The sequence below is a fragment of the Cyrtonyx montezumae genome, unplaced genomic scaffold (genome assembly GCF_038088225.1).
Source record: "Cyrtonyx montezumae isolate F1298 unplaced genomic scaffold, pur_monq_1.0 scaffold_7, whole genome shotgun sequence".
Lineage (NCBI taxonomy): Eukaryota > Metazoa > Chordata > Aves > Galliformes > Odontophoridae > Cyrtonyx > Cyrtonyx montezumae.
In genome coordinates, this window is record NW_027072078.1 from 29,941,866 (window position 1) to 29,958,609 (window position 16,744).

The following is a 16,744-nucleotide window of genomic DNA, read 5'->3' on the forward strand; positions in this document are numbered from 1 at the left end:
AAAAAGTATTTTAGCAAGTAGAAATATTGTTTCAGTCCGTTCCGCATGTTCAAATGAATTAAGTTTTACATTTTAGTAAGTTCCATGGGTGATTGCTTATGATATCTTTTCGATAATGTTCCATATTTATATGAGAGAAGTGCCAGGCCCAGTGCTCCAATTCCAGAAAGAGCAAAAAGCACATACAGTGCTATTTCTGCACTTTGTGATGTTAAACCTAATCCCAGAAAGCGCACGGTGTCAGCCAGTCCTGGCGTGGTGTCTGGTATCACTGTTTGTGAGAAAACAGTAAGAAATAGTTAGTACGTGGCCTGTCAGGAGCATCCTGATGCACATGTGTGCATCACTTCTTCCTCACTCTGCAGGACGTCTCAGTAGCTGAGGGCTCATAGTGAGCTGGTGGGCCTGGAGGAGAGGCAAGTATTCCTGGGTATCCATGGCTGATAAAAAAATGTCCATTTAAACAGCCAGACTGAAGTGGTTGCTGTTCAGTGAATATACTTAATCCAGAGATCACAAATTAAGAAAGAATATTTCCAAAGGCTTCTTAGAAAGCAGCCAAAGTTGTTAAAAAAAAATGCAGTGCAGGAGTACAGAATGGTGGGGTGTGGAAAACATAGTAGAACACAGTAACTTTTTTTGGTCTGTGCCTTGAGGACAGGCGTGTAAGATGTTGTGCTAACACATAGCTTAAGTTATTCTGGTTTTGCAAACAGAAACAGCAATATGTTCTGCATAAATGACTTCGCTAACAAAGGCTGGTGATTAGGGAGTTGCTACCCCAGCTCTTCAAAAGAATACTGTAGAAAATAGTGTCTTTTAGGACGAGAGATTATGGAAGTGCAGTTTCTACTGCACCACTTACCTTCAGGCTCCGTTTCCAGACAGGGATGTGGGCCCACTGCAGGATCTGGAAAGCCGTTGCAGCTGATGATCTGTGAGTAGTACCTGGCAGAGGCCTTGGGGAGCCGTGGCAACGTGGGGTCCGTGTAATTCACCTGATAGAACCCAAACCTTTCATCAAAACCCACTGCCCACTCAAAGTTGTCCATCAGCGTCCACGCTGTGTAGCCACGCAAGTCAACGCCATCCAGCACGACAGCTGTTACAGGGAGCAGATGTGACAGGTTAGTTTATGGGGCCCTGCTGCTAAAACAAAGTAACAAGCACTTGAACGGCAGGCTGTCAGTTCCCACTAAGGCGAACAAGCTTAACCACTGCTGTAAGTGAAAATAGGGGTTTTCTGTTTCGCTTCTGTAAAGAAGGTGCAGTTTTTAGGAACAGCATTAGTTAAACTATATAGTAATGGAACCCCCTCTTGCCAGATGCAGCCCTACGAGGAGGCTGTTCTTATCCTACTCTATTAAAGCCATTGCTAAACTCAAGGTTTGCTCTTCCTTTGGATCATATTTCCCTGCATTAAAGTCTTGGCTAGCTCTGATCAGTTTCTGCTAAAACCCAAAGGCTTTCAAGCATGGCTGCAGAGTACATCTGTGTGTAACAAACATGCTGCCAGTGCTCTGTCAGCTCCTTACAACTTGCATCAGCAGTATCTCCCACCCAGACTGACCCGTGCAGCTTTAAATAATCGTTCTTACCTTTCAGTGCTTCATTAATGTAGCTCCGATGGTAATGTATTCGCCAAGTGTCATTGAAACCCACGTCTCCCCTCTCTGATACCCCATTTTCAGTCACGTGAATAGGAGGATTGTTGTACTCTTCCTTTATCCACCTCAGGAGCTTTCGGAAGCCAAAGGGCGTCACCTTTAGCCAGAAGGAACCAGAGTTCAGCCAGCTGCGGTCGGTTACTGAAGCAACACCCCTGCAGAGGAGAACACACTGCTCACAGCACAGCCCCAGTGCCTGGCCCTCTCAGCTGGGAAGTCTGACACTGAGCTCTGGAAAACTACACCCAGGATGACTTCGGGGCAGCACTGAGCTTGTGGGAGGTGAAGAGTTGCTGGTGTTCACAAACCTCCAGAGAACACCTCTCATATTTTGCTTTGAAGTTATATTCTGCCTGCCCCCTCTTTGTCCTTGGAAGCAGTTTCTACTTTTCAGTCTACAATGCAGTGATTGAAAGCAGTACAACACCGCCATTTACTCCCAACAAAGAAGAAAGCAAGACAACCACAGTCTTTCTAAAGGGATAAACCACAGCGGTTGTGCTGAGGCAGTGAAGGGCAAAGAGAAGTTACTTAATTTCAGATAGTATCTGTAAGAATATTTCAGAAACCAGTGTGTACATTCACCCCTGTGAGTGGTCCCACAATTAACCTGAATTCTCATCAGAAAAAGCTCCCGCTGTTTGCCTTTTTAAGCTTGGGAAAGAAATCATTGAGATGTCTATAGATAAAGAAGCTTTACTTGGTGTATATTTTAACCATTAAGTGATGTAACTGTTTGGCTTTAAACTTAAGTTTAGCTGGTGTGGTGAGGGAACTGACACCTGTTGAAACAGCAAATGGAGTAGTAGCATCCATAGAACTGGGAGGATGGTTTAACTATAAACTGGATGCAGGAAATACAATCAATACAGCCGATACCAAATGGCTGCGAGACTGATATTCCTTCATTTTCAGATGCTCTAGTTTTCCTCATTCTCTTTTAACAAGTCACTTTTATAACCAGGTCATAAAGGGAGGGCAGTAGCTGGTCTATTCTGAACACAGCATCACAGGTGTTGTCTGGGGATATTTTCCCTAGTACTGGTGATAGCAGCTGAATATGAACATCTCGTGGCTCTATTTGCTATTAGTTTACATTGCTTAGTTGGCTTCCAAGCATGCATATTTTACTCGAGAACAAGTTCACATCTTACCTGTCAGCATCGTAGGATAGGATACCTGTGGCATACTCATACTTGTATGTTAAAACTGTAGTATAATGATTTAGACCAAAGTAGTCGTATGTGCCTTTAATTCTTTGCTTTTCAGTCTCAGTAAATTCTGGAAGTCTGCAGCAGAAAACAGAAAGGCATAAATCCATCAAAATGCAACAAGCACAAGTGAAGGCATCATGCTCTTTCCAGAGGAATATGGGAAAAAACTCAGCAATTTGTTATTAAAGCACAGACAGGGTAAAAAACAAGCTTTCCTTTCCTTGTACGTGTCTAAAAATAGAAAAAAGGGAAAATATTCTTAGCAGAACACAAGGAATGCGATAGACTTAAAAGTAATTAATGGGAATGACAAATAAATGTAATTCAGAAGTGCCAGTGAGTTCAGTACATCACTTTAGGAACAATAAGCAGTATTTTTTCTCTGAGACCTCACTAAGATTTTTTATAGAACCATTTCAACAACATTTTTCCTACTTAACAGATTATCAGGAAAGCAGGTTTTAGCTCAGCAAGTAGAAGGAAAGCAAGCACGTGCCTGCGCTCTTACCGGGAGCTGCTGAGGCCCTGGGCCAGGCTGCGTTCCCGAATCCTCGTTTTCATCACTTCACTATAATCGCCGTTTTTGAAAATGGGATGAGCAAACCAACCTATAAGAAACTAACCAAGGAAGTAAGGGAGTAGGATAAATTGTTTTAAATCAAGGGTGTTGACTGCTCCTCTCCATAGGCTGCTTTATACGTAGTAACTGGCTCTAGAATGAGACAGGAACAGCCTATATTATGGCAGAAAATTTAAGGAGCAGGCTGAAGAGCTGTGATCAGGTTCTTCCTTACCTGCAAGTACTGCCTGGCAGCATCATAATCTTCCTGTTTGTATGGGTTCCTTGGTTCAGCCCAGTCACTGTTGATGGTGATAGAGATCAGCCCTCCTTGTTTCGCACGGTACGTGTCATTGTAGAGGTGCCAGGCTTCTGCATGGGCCTTGATTAGGTTGTGCCCCACCACGTAGGGGGCTCGCCCAGGTCTAACAGAGATACCTGCAGGGACAGCACTGGCACTGCAGCAGCAGTTCCTGGCTCTCACCTGCTTCTTCCCAGCTTAACGTGAAACCCAGGACATGCAGAGCTGCCCACCAGTAAATGACCAAGCTTGGTGCCCTCCAGCCGTGGGCTGAGATGCACACGGCAGCAGGTTGCTGAAGGCACAGCTGTCGTGGACAGGCTGTACAGAACCCACATCACATGCTGCCCATGCTCTGCTGCCAGCACAGAGAGCAGAAAGCTGTGTTCAGAACAGCTCCCACCCCTCCCCTTCTCAAAAGCTGTGCTCACCTGGAGCAGCTGTGCCAAAGCCATAGCCAAGGTACGCAGTGTTGTAGGGTTCATTCAGGGTTATCCAAAATTTCACTTTGTCTCCCAGTCTCTGGAAAATGAGCTCAGCATATTCCTTAAACCTCTGAACTATGGTATCATTCTCCCACCCACCAACGTCCTGCAGCGCCTGCGGGAGATCCCAGTGATAGAGAGTGACCTGCAGGGAAGGACAATGAGAGAAAGGACTCAGCCAGCCATTCGTTCACTTTCAGAATGAAGAACAACAGAACAGCTTTGTCTGCAGGCACAGGCCCAGCTCCATCTGCAGTTTTCTAACAGGCACATACTGATCTGCAGTAATCCAAGTGCCCTCTGCCCCATAGTGGTTTGAGGCCATTGCGGTCACTCACGCACTCAGGTAAACGCCACTTGGCCAGTGTTCCTTTAGTACAAGGGGAAATGACTCAAACTCTATGGCCTGCCCAGTGGTCTAGATGAATCTTTCACCTTCAGTCTTACCAAAACCCACAGTAATTGCACAACAGCAAGAATTCCAGCCAGACAAGAACTGCTGCAGCTACACAGATTCTCAGATGAAATGCAGTCCAGTACAACACCTGTTCTTAAGGGGGCCTGAACCCCTTGGGAACTGGTAAGGACAAAGAGGTTCCCAGTAGAAATCCAAACATAGGAACCACACGGGCAAATCTGAAATCGGTAACTGATCTTTCAGTATCAGGATAGTTCTCAACTCCTGCACTCTGTTGGACTTCCAGTCCATTTCTACAGTTACCTGAGGCGTAATATTAGCTGCCAGAAGAGCATCAATCAGCCTTTCATAGTAGTTCAATCCCACTTCATTGACGTATCTGGTGGTCCCATCTGGGAGAACACGGGACCAGGAGATTGAAAAGCGGTAGTGGGACACCTTGAGGCGCCTCAGCATTTCCACATCCTCCTCGATCTTGTGGTAGCTGTCACAAGCTACATCTCCGTTGTCATCATTGCTGATTTTCAAGGGAGTGTGAGCAAATTTGTCCCAAATGCTAAGCCCTTTCCCATCTGCTCTCCATGCTCCCTCGATCTGTAAATGAAGATGGAGGACAGAAGGGAGAAATGATTATTAAACTCCAAATTCACATGCTGGCCTAGGAAAGAATTCTGTCTGTCTGACTTTGTGGCACCACGTAACATTTTGACTTAGCAGCTAAAGCCTGAAAACAGTAACATTTTTGCTGTACTAAACTATTACTGTCTCTTGGGCCACAGGCATAGAAGCATTAGTGAAGTACAACGTCAGAGGAAAGGTACTATTTCACTTCAACCTGCTGCTCAGTGCTTGCTTCCCCTTGTGAAATCTATGCTGGTGCCTCAATTTCTGTCATACAGCCATGCCATTATAAGGGAAAAACTTTAAGATATTTAAGGCAGTTGTTACAGTAACCCTCAGTTACCACAAAACCTAACGTTATAAAAGCTGTAAGCTGTCTTATCCAAAGCAAATCAACTGCCCACGAATGCTTGAAGAGTCAGCCTTTGTTTCCTAACCTGATATGCAGCTGTTGCTACACTCCAACAAAAGTTCTTTGGAAACTCCCCATATAAAAATTCATCTTCTTTTGGCAGTGGGATGCCATTATTGCGAATGATTTCCGCATAGTACACAGCTGAGCGCTTTGGGGTTCTCGGCCTGTTGGGATCATCAAAATCAACCTGGTGCAATCCAAACCTCGGCTCATAACCATTCAACCATTCAAAGGAATCCATTAAAGACCACGCATTGTATCCCCTCAGATTAACACCGTCCAGATTGTAAGCTGGAAGACCAGAAACAGCGAGAGAACATCAGCGATGTTTCACACATTACGAGGAATTCACTTGTAGCACACACACACACACACACACCTGCAGCTCCACCAAGCTAGCCCTGGACAAGGAAGATGATGAGAGATTTCACATCTGGAGGATACAGAATACAAACAGCTGCACAAAGGAGATAATAAAAAAGTCCCACAGTGTATTGCACTCAGAATATTTAAAGAGCAGCAACAGATGCTTTTAAAAACTATGCCTCGGAGGAAAATAGTAAAGGGGAACCTAGAGGGGAGATATACAACACAAAACAAAAGCAAACTTCTGTACCTTTTAAAGCTTCATCAATGTATGTCTTGTAGTAAAGTATCCTGGTATTGTCATCAACATCCGATTTGGTCTTTATCCCCACTCCATTCTCAGTGATATACATCGGGGGATTCCCATACTCCTCTTTGACCCAGTTCAGCAGCCTCCTCAGCCCCCAGGCCACAGCCCGATGGGCAGCCAGAGCCGAGGTAGGCCAGGAGCTGTCAACATCTGTTGATATTTCCTGGTCATACTCGTAAGAGGAGGGGTTCAGACGGGTTGTTGCATGGGTTACAAGTTTGGTAGTGTAGGTGTTGAAACAGAAAACATCTGCTGTGCCCTTGATGTATTCACGCTCTTCAGCTGTGAAAACCGGCAGGCGAGACGATGGCAGGTTTTGCAGCTCACTCCTGTTCCCAACTTTCCATTTCATGACCTCAGGGTAGTCCCCGTTTTTGAAAACAGGATGTGCAAACCACCCCACCAAAAACTGCATGTACCTGTCTGCAGCTTCTATGTCCCTGGGGTTGCTTGGTGTCTTCGGCTCAATCCAATCAATATTTAGACACAGAGAAATGACCCCTCCCTGGCTCGCTCTGTATTTGTCATCGTATGTGTGGTAGACTCTGGCGTGAGCTTTCAGTAACGTGTGTGCCACCTCGTAGGGAGCACTACCAGGATTATTGACATTAGGTGGAAATTCCCCCGTCCCATAGCTAACCCAGGCAATGACTTGGGGTTCATTGAACGTGAGCCAGAACTTGACCCTGTCCCCAAAGGTCTGGAAACAGAAGTCTGCAAAACTGTCAAACAGTTCAATCAGCTCGCTGCTCTCCCAGCCGCCGATGTCCTGGAGGGCTTGTGGCAGGTCCCAGTGGTACAGGGTGACAATTGGAGTGATGTTGTTTGCAAGCAGACCATCAATGAGACGGTTATAGTAATCAACCCCATGGCTGTTTATTGAATTGTTCCTTCCGTTGGGGAAAATTCGAGGCCAGGACAGAGAGAAATGATAGTTCTTTACCCCTAAGGCTCGCAGCAGGTAAATATCTTCCTCTACCTTGTTGTAGCTATTACAAGCTGTATCTCCAGTGTCACCGTTTTTTATGTTTCCTGGTACATGGGTGAAGTTATCCCAAACACTGGGTCCTTTGCCATCTGCATCCCAACCTCCCTCTATCTGGTATGCAGAAGAAGACACACCCCATGAAAAGTCCTCTGGGAATGTTCCATAAAAGTACATGTCCCTTTCAAAGTCTGTTTGAGATGAAAATTTCTGCCAGACAACCTTTGAGTTGGAGGGGACTTGTGATGCTGGTAGACTCGGCAACTTTGATGGCCTGGGTAGGGCAGACACCACTGATGCAGAACTTCTGTATGGGACTCTGGATGGGAAACCATTATTTTCAATAACACTGGAATAGAAGTAAGCAGATGCCTTGGGAGTCCTTGGTCTGTTGCTATCTTCAAAATTCACATGATGCAGGCCAAACTTCAGGCTGTAGCCCTCTGGGCCTTCAAAGCCATCAACCAGGGATCGAGCAATGTATGACTGAACATCAACTGCGTCTAGTTTCACCGCTGTCACAGAAACAGAACAAGGTTCTGTTAGTCACTTCAGCATTTTCTGAATGCAGCACAGCACTACAGCTGAGGGCAACAACAGGGTGACAGCCAAACATCTATGAACTGTCTTTAGGGAAAAGAAAAACAATTAGAACATTTGGCAAGAAAAGCCCTGATCACTGTATTAGGAGCTGGTCAAACACTTAGCAATAAAAACACATCAGAAAATAAGTATTTGAGTAAACCCACTTGTGCCACACATATCCCCTTCTCTATTCTAGTTTTCAAACTCATCAGCTTAGGTATACACTGCTCTTTTATATTTACTACTATAGTTAAACTGAAATATTATAAGTATGTAGTGCTTGTCTAGCTTCCCTGGGCACAGAAGAATTTACTTTTGCAGAACACAGCATTCAGTACCATCAAAGACAAATCTAGCATCCTTCCTCATACTGCCTACAGTACAGCAGTATCTCTTATTCCAGAAAAGTTCACTTTCCATATGCAGTTCATCTGCCTTACTTCTCCAGGGGAAGAAGAGCAATGCTAAATACTGTTCTCTGCAGCTCTTCTATCAGCATTTTGAGAACAGGATCAAAAGCTGCACAGTGATCATCAACACAGTTAATACATTATACTCAATATGAGGAAATTTTTGTGATGCTATTGTATCTGAAGAAAGCATCAGTAAAGTCTCTATTTGAAATCTCAAATCTCTATATTTGCCTAGAACTTCGGTCACCAGTTATTATTTTTTGTTAAACTGATGTACAGTTTGCAAAGATAAAAGCATACTTTGAATCTTACTCAAGATAATCGAAACATAAATATCTCCCTAAAAATTCTAACCTGCAATGGCACAGGATGCTATCAGTTACATCTACTGAATCAGTCAAGACATCATTCAGTCCCACCTATGAGATCTCTGTGGGTAAGAGCCTGCCTGTAGCTAAATTTTCTTCAGAGGTGCTGTAAGTAAACACTGTTTTCACTGAGAAACTGGCTTCAGGATATATCTGTACCTATGAAAAACCCCTTCCAGTAGTTAGTCAGAATGGAGAGCTCCATATCCGGTCACCAGACAGGCTGCAATTCATGACACTACATACACAAGAGGCAGCCCACCTCATGTTACCATACAAATGGTGATGTTTTAAAGCTAGTCACCGTGGAAGCAACAAAATAACTAGTTGCCATTATTTTAATTAAAAAACAAAAGAAATCCATACCTTTTAGAGCCTCGTTGATGTATTGGCGGAAATAATCCACTCGCAGGGTGTCATTAATAAGATCCCCTACAGCTTCTGTTGGCATACCATTTCCTGCTATGTAAATTGGGATCTTTGTCCCTGTATATTCCTGGGACACAAAATTCAGCAGCCTTCTTAACCCCCATGGGACCACGTGGATCGAAGAAGAGGCAGTCTTTGGCCAAGAAGGATCTACATGCAAAGAGAAATTCCCGATGCTTTTGTATCTCGGTGTGCAGGTATCATTAGTCGTGGCACTAACCAGGTGGGAAGTGTAATGGGAAAGGCCAAAAAAATCCGCTGTTCCTTTCACCCAGGTTTTCTCCTCCTCCGTAAACACAGGCAGCTGTGCAACTGTTGTGGAGCACTGGTGATTTACTTCCTGGATCTGAGCCTTCAGGATATCTGGGTAATCACCGTTAACAAACACAGGGTGAGCAAACCAGCCAAGCATGAACTGCAGGTACCTCTCTGATGCCTCCACGTCCTCAGAGTTGGCTGGAGTCATGGGTTCGGCCCAATCCGAGTTCAGCACCAGCCCAACCTTCCCCTGTTGCTGAGAACGGTATCTGTCATTATACAGGTGCCAGACCTTAGCATGAGCCTTGAGAATGGTGTGAGCCACCTGGGGGCAGAAAGCACAGGAATATGTGTCTCACTGCTTTGCACAACATTGCATTAACACTGCCTGGTGAGAAAAGACATCTCCACGTGATACAAAAAACCTTGACAAAGCAATCCTAGCTAGAAAGAATCTGGCTGATTTCATAAGAGAAAATAAAATACAGCATTCATTAACTAACACATTTTCTTGGAAGCATCTTAAGTCTAGCAAGCAAATTGTCTCAGGTACCTCATCAGACTTAAACATAATTAAAATGTGCAGAATCAGGAACACAACAATGGCAGCTGTAGGATCCTATGTCCCTACCTTGTAAGAGGCTATTCCTGGATCAGTGATTCCTGGAGGATGCTCTCCGGTGCCATAGCCAGCATAGCTGATAACCCAAGGCTCATGAAACGTAACCCAAAACTTGACCCGATCCCCAAAATTGGCAAAGCAGAAGTCTGCATAGTTTGTAAAAGCATCTATGATACTGTCATTCTGCCAGCCACCAAGAACCTGAAGAGCCTGAGGGAGGTCCCAGTGGAAAAGAGTCACCATGGGCTCAATGTTAGCCTCTAGCAGCCTGTCAATTAATTGGTTATAATAATCCACACCCTTGAAGCCGATGGTCTCGTTGGTGCCAGCAGGGAAAATTCTAGGCCAGGATATTGAAAATTTATACAGTTGGGAATGAAGGCCTCTAAGCAAGTAAACATCATAGCTGGTTTTACGGTAGCTGTCACACGCCACATCTGTTGTTTGGTTCATGTAGACATGACCTTCATGCCCAAATTGATCCCAGATGCTCTCTCCTTTCCCATCCTCTGCCCAGGCTCCTTCAATATTAAAGGCACCCGTGGATGTGCCCCACAGGAAATCACTTGGGAAAACGTCTTGCAGGAAAGAATCCCTTTCCAATTCAGTCTGGTTAGCAAACATTTCCCAAACTGTTTGATAGGAGGAGCGAGGGGCAACAGCAGCAACTGGATTCTCTTGTAGAGTATATGTTTTGCTGAAAATACAATAAAAAGGGGTTACAACCTCAAGGTGGATGCCAGTGCCACAGAACTTGCAGACAAGGATAAATGAATTGTTTGCTTCTCATTCAGCTCATGTATGCCAGTGAGGGAACAGCCCCTTTGTCATCCATCAACCCAACCTCCTGCCATCCAGCTGGCAGATGATCTGCGGAGCACCTCGAGTGCTACATATCTCAAGCACTTCTCAGCAAATAGATTTTCAAAATTCACTGCAACTAGGTCAAAGACACAAACAAAATCCTTGCAGTGTGCAGCAATTTCACATGCTCACGAGTTTTCACAGGATAAAACCAATCAATCCTGCTTCACTATTCCTTAGCTTCTTTCTGTACAATGACATTCTTTACAACACTCTAGGCACAACCTGCTTATCACGTGGGACAGATGTTATTTTATGTTTTTAAATATGTATATATAATATAAAAATTTATATATACACTATATAGATGAAAAAAGAACAGTAGGCTTGGAAAATGTACCTGCTACTACTGGCTTGAAAGTGCAATCTGGGTAATTAGGGATAAAAGAAAGACTTTTCCTGTAATAGCAGGATAAAAGATTGCCTGTAACAGCAAGAGACTGCACTCAGCAGAAGGGCATTCCTGTCCATTCCTCTGAGTAACTAACAGCTGATTTTACCACTAGAACTGTCCTATGTCTACCTAGCATATTTCTTTCTAAAGGACATCAGTTTATAACAGTATCTGATTTAAGGAGAAAAACTGTACCTTAAAACACGAGATGAAAAATCCAAGAATTCATTCACATCGTATCCAATCGTACGTGCCTTTCCTTTATTAATAGCTGAAAATGAACAATAAATGAGGGGTTTAGTCACAAATTAAATGCCACACACGGTATGACATTACTTGCACGTACAATTACAACTTTAGAAACAAGCCTTCATTTTTATTTTTTTTTCAAAAAACTAATAGCTATTTTTTCTCAGATTCAATATGCTGTTATTTTCCAAGAGGAATATGAAAAAAACCCCTCAAAACCCTGCAAGATATTTTTATTTTTTAATCTAATAGCAGTGGTCTGGAGAGGACAATTCTATGATTTCCCATTCAGAGCCCAGCTACAGAATACCTCAAAATATGTCACTTACCAGTGACAATGGCAGCTACTGATATGAATGGATTCTCTTCCAAGGAACCACAACCAAGGAACTTTAGACTAAAAAGCAATATATCTGTGTCCTTCCAGACATTCTGCAAAACAAGAATTCAAACAGAGATTTGTATTTTTAAAAATATTTACTGGTTTTCCAAAGATGATATGTGGGAAGTTTCCACTTCTTGCTCTACACTTCTGGGCAGGCCATCTCTTTCTGATTTGTAAGGAAAAAGCGTCCTGCCATAGATACATGAAGCAAAGAGTTAAGAAAGAGCCTGGCATACTCCTTTTCAGGCTGGTATTGGCTATGCTACATGATCTTGAGCAAGCCATATAAGTTCTGTGCTCATCTCTGCAGGCACACAGACCTAACTTCTGAAGGACTTAATGACAGTAACTTAATCATCTGTTACTTCAAATTAATAATGAGAGAACTTAAAAAGTTACCTTTTTGCAAGACAAGCTGTTACAGATGGTGTACAAATTTCAGTAGAATTATAAGAACAACGATGGATTTATTCTATCTGCTCTATTCTATCACTAGAATTTTAATTCCACATCCATGAAAATCAGTGTTCGTTTTCACAGCGTGCATAACGTTACCTGGAATTCACTCATTTTCATGTAGAAATCTGTTTCATTTCCACACCAGTACTGAAGGCTGAGAGACAGGAAGTCTACTGAATTCTGGAAACAAGAAAGGAAAAAAAATCATCCTATAGGAAACTTATTTTCTTGCAGGCATTCTGTTCAAAACATATGAAGTTGTTGAACACTTGATACAGTCACTGCTGGAGTAAGAAGCCAAACTGCTACATGGAACCCTGAACAATACAATGAGTGCAAACTGAATGCTGCATGAGAAGATGCATTTTGCCTCTTCTCTTCTAAACAAAGCTAATTTTTAGGAGCACTAGAGTTCATAAAAACACTGTAAGAATTTGTCATGCATTTAATTTTCCTGATATATACAGTTGATTATTTAAATTATTAAGACTGAAGAGTCTCTGGATTAATAGATAGAGAAACCTTTGTCACCACATGACTCAGGGAGGCCTTATCAATAATCTTTTGGGGAAAGTCCACTTTGGAAATCTTTAGTCACTGCACACTACAAATGTTACTTTGCTAAAAGTCATCAAGTTTGAAGGAACAGATTGCATTTTATTATTAAACTGGTTGCTGAAGCTGGGATTAAACAAACAAACTGATAAGGTTTCTATTTATTTTTCAGTCCAAGAGTTTTTCTAGTTTGGTTGGCTCATTTAGCACATCTTTCCTCCTCCTACAAACCACACCTAGCTTACATCCTTGAAATGTCATGCCTGCATCATTATTCGTCCCACTGTTACATTTTGAAGGACTGTGAACATGAACCAAACACCTTCGTTGTTATTTGTTCACTACATCCCACACTGACATGCTCTAGGTGAAAAGAACAAGAGGTTTGGTCTTTAAGGAAGGGAAGGCATCACCTTTGTAGAGGTCAGGTTCTCTTCATGTTGTGCAGTCCCTGTACTAGACCACTTTTAACATAACTCAGGCTGTGCTTTAACATGTCAACTAGATTTTTTTAAATAACAGTTATTTAAACAAAAGCTTATTTTCCTTTGGTTGTGTATTAAATAGAACTGGAAATAAAATAACAATGGGAAAAGTTTTTGCAGACACCTTGTAATTTAAGCATGCACGTAATTGGCAATTTTAGCAATATGAGAGAAAATAAGTCTCCATGTTTTTAAATCAATACTTACTAACCAAGAAGGGATGTTGAAATAACTGTTAAAATCAGAGAGCTTCACATAATTGAGATAATCAAACAAATAAAACGTACCACATTGGCCAAGTTGCTAATAATAATCTTAACTTGCAATAGGTCACTTGATCCTCTACATAAAAACCAAGTGAAACAAAACCAAATTTAAATTGGAAATAATTTGCATTAAGGTGTTACCTGAAGAGAAATTGAACGCAACTCTGATGAAGTGCTATCCAAAATTTGATCCATTCCTAAAGCAATGGACAGCTTTCCACCTTGGAAAACAAAACAAAAGCACAATCTACCAGTAGTGTAGTAAATGCAAATGGAAAGAAATACATCAGTGCACTGTAGATATTTTAAAATCAAGTAAGACTGATATAATTTTAAAGTATTTTTTACTGATCAAGATATTTTATCTCAAAAGTAACTATCTTGCATCATGAATGTTTTATTCTTTGTTGTTCTTTTTATCTCATTAGTACATTTCACTTTGATTAAATTAGAAATGCCATTTTAAACCACAGTCAGTCTTGTTTCAGTGGATTTTGTAAATACATTTTCAAAGTTGTCCATCTTTGGGTAGAAAGCTGTTAATTAAATTGGACCAGAGTCTTCAGATCTGGACTTCTAAATACTTGTTCCTTGGGAATACAAAATATCTTAATGAAAAAGCCAACTCCCATCATACTGAAGATAAATAGCCACTTCACTGCATGGCACAATTTTCCCCTCCTTAAAATGGAATGTTGGCAATTGCAATTTCAATTATCAGTGACACGGAAGTACATAATAAGGCTTTGGAAATGAGATGATTAATTAAAAATTATGTTTTTTTCCTAGACAACACAGTTAAAGTTTGATATATAATCAGTACGAGACTACTGTTATTCCAGGGCACCAACTGGTTTTTAATAAGAACCCTCAACAAGCACATAGAAGAGTCCTTAGAGAAAAAGCAAATAGAAGTATGGTAACATCTGTTTTTAAAGCCCTGGTTTCTGCTGCTGAAATTAACCTGAGGATTCTTAATGCTTCCTTGATGCTTAAGAAGAATATATGTAAAAATACACAGATACATGTCTATGTTATACCCAACTACTTTGGCTGCCAATTTTAAGTAAAATGTCATTACTAGCAATAGAAAAAATGTTATCAAAATATCATGTTTCAAGAAATCCGTTACTCAAATATTTCTACGTAATTTTGAGAGTGTTGCTAACATATTTACAGAGACCACATGTAACAGACTGTGAGAAGAATTGTTTATACAAAACTCCTTCCCCCTGTTCTTACCTGACACAGTGTATTTCTCATGGTAAACACTGTAAGCTCTTTCATGAGCAGCAGCCAGGGCCTGGACACGGAGCTGGGGGTCACTGTAAGGCAGGCTTTCCAGGAGCTCGGGCAGGTCGCTGAAGGTGAGCCACGTATCAACCAGGCCCCCAAAAACATAGAAACTGAACTCTGCATAGTCCACAAAAAGATCAGCAAAAGTGCTCGCCCTCCTGCCTACAGCCACGCTGTCAGGAACACCTCTGTGATGGAGAACTACCACTGGCCTGAGGTCTGCAGCAACCAGTGTTCTGAGCAGCTCCCGGTAGCACTGCACTTGAGCTTCATCTGGCTTCTTGGCATCCCCATCAGGAAGAATGTGTGCCCACGGCAGGAAGACTTTGTAATGTGTTACCCCAATCTCACGAAGGTGGGAGAAATACTGGGGAAGCTGGGAAATGGCAGTATCTTGCTGACACAAGTCACCATGGGCTTCAGATACAGCAGGGTCCAAAGCTTCTTTGGGTAGAACATGGCTCTGCAGATGCAATCTGTGTGCTAATGTGGTAGGCAGAGGTCCAGCAATGGCAGCAAAATTCTGAACTAATTCTTCATATATCCCAAAGCTAGTAGAGACTAACAAGAAAAAGACAACGGTCTTACAAGCCAGCTCCATTTCTGGACCTGGCTCAGAAACACTGCGTCCACACTATTTATATTACAGTAGGAGTAATATTTAACTGCAATTATCTGTTATGCAGATAAAGCGTTCCCAGAACGAACTGACACTCAAACGATAACAAATCAGGATTTTCAATTGATAGACGAACGAACGAAGAAATGTTCTGGATGCAGAAGGTAAAAAAAGCAGAATCATCTGCTTGGCTGGGGATGGGTGACTCCAGTACCTCAGCTGAGGAGGTACATTAGTGCTATAGTTCTTAGGTACAAGAAGGAAATCTGAGAAGGCAGCATCTTACCTCCGTTTGGAAAAGTGGTTATTACATGAATTCAAGCAGCAGTAACATTGTGTGTCCCCATGCTAATAACAATATTATTTTATTGCTTTCCAAAGTACTCTTTCCTTCAGCCTTGAGAATACTTTATCTCTCAGTAGGGTGAGCACATAGAGGTCTCTTACCCAAACTGCTGCAACGAGGAGATAAATTTATTGTTCTACATGCAAATACAGCAAAACTGAAGAGCTGAGACTGTATTATTGAGAACTGCCATCCGTGCTGCCCAAATGCAGAACACGTTTAAATTAACTAAACAGAATTCTACTTAACTATATTGAAACTATAGTGAAAAGCCAGTTCTGACTTCATCTCTCTTAAAAGCTAGCTTTTGTCTGAAACATAGGTGGAGTTATCTAGGAAATTTATTTCTGTCAAGAAATATTTTCATTATTATTTAAATTAGAGTAGAAACCGTCTCTAAACTTTTGCTTCTAGTCACAGCAGACAACCTCCTGCTTACATAAAGCCTGTAACTTGTGTTCTTGGACCATGTTTGATGCTGAGCTGACTATTTTATATTTTTAGGGAGCCTTAAAAAACTTGCCTTAAAAAACTGTGCTTGCTGTTTTGAGGATGTAAGTACTCTTTCCCACCCAGCCCCAGGATTTAACAAGATTGAGCAGGAACTTTATATATAGCACCACCTGCTGTTAATTTGTCGGTACAGCAGTGTTAACTTCAGAAAGAGATCCCTCCTCTGTATGACGCATACAGAACTGCAGGGAAAGAGGAAGTACAACAAAAAAAACACTTCCTCCTTACTAAAAGGGAGGGGAGGAAAGAGAGAACATACAATTAAGACCAAATATCTCCCTGTCCTTATTTTCAAAG

At 42.1% G+C, this 16,744-nt stretch overlaps 1 protein-coding gene across 1 annotated transcript; it reads right to left on the bottom strand.

Moving 5' to 3' along the window:
* Position 1: 1 nt before the first annotated feature.
* LCT (lactase) lies at positions 2-15,570 on the bottom strand. Its single transcript, XM_065750499.1, has 17 exons — positions 14,916-15,570; positions 13,815-13,894; positions 12,464-12,547; positions 11,853-11,955; positions 11,470-11,545; positions 10,026-10,713; positions 9,074-9,719; positions 6,297-7,856; positions 5,703-5,971; positions 4,948-5,238; positions 4,173-4,371; positions 3,676-3,878; positions 3,390-3,499; positions 2,822-2,956; positions 1,599-1,822; positions 866-1,102; positions 2-271 (listed from the first exon to the last, which is right to left on the bottom strand). Exons 1-17 carry the CDS (start codon positions 15,568-15,570, stop codon positions 66-68), a joined length of 5,766 nt encoding a protein of 1,921 aa, XP_065606571.1. The 3' UTR covers positions 2-65.
* Between the last annotated feature and the right edge of the window lie 1,174 nt (positions 15,571-16,744).

Excerpts from the sequence above, each read along its gene's own strand:
- LCT (XM_065750499.1), bottom strand. The coding sequence starts at position 15,570 with ATGGAGCTGGCTTGTAAGACCGTTGTCTTTTTCTTGTTAGTCTCTACT. Across the intron at positions 10,714-11,469 it reads TTTTCATCTCGTGTTTTAAG|CAAAACATATACTCTACAAG; the intron begins GTACAGTTTTTC and ends TTGTATTTTCAG. Across the intron at positions 9,720-10,025 it reads CAGGAATAGCCTCTTACAAG|GTGGCTCACACCATTCTCAA; the intron begins GTAGGGACATAG and ends TTCTGCCCCCAG.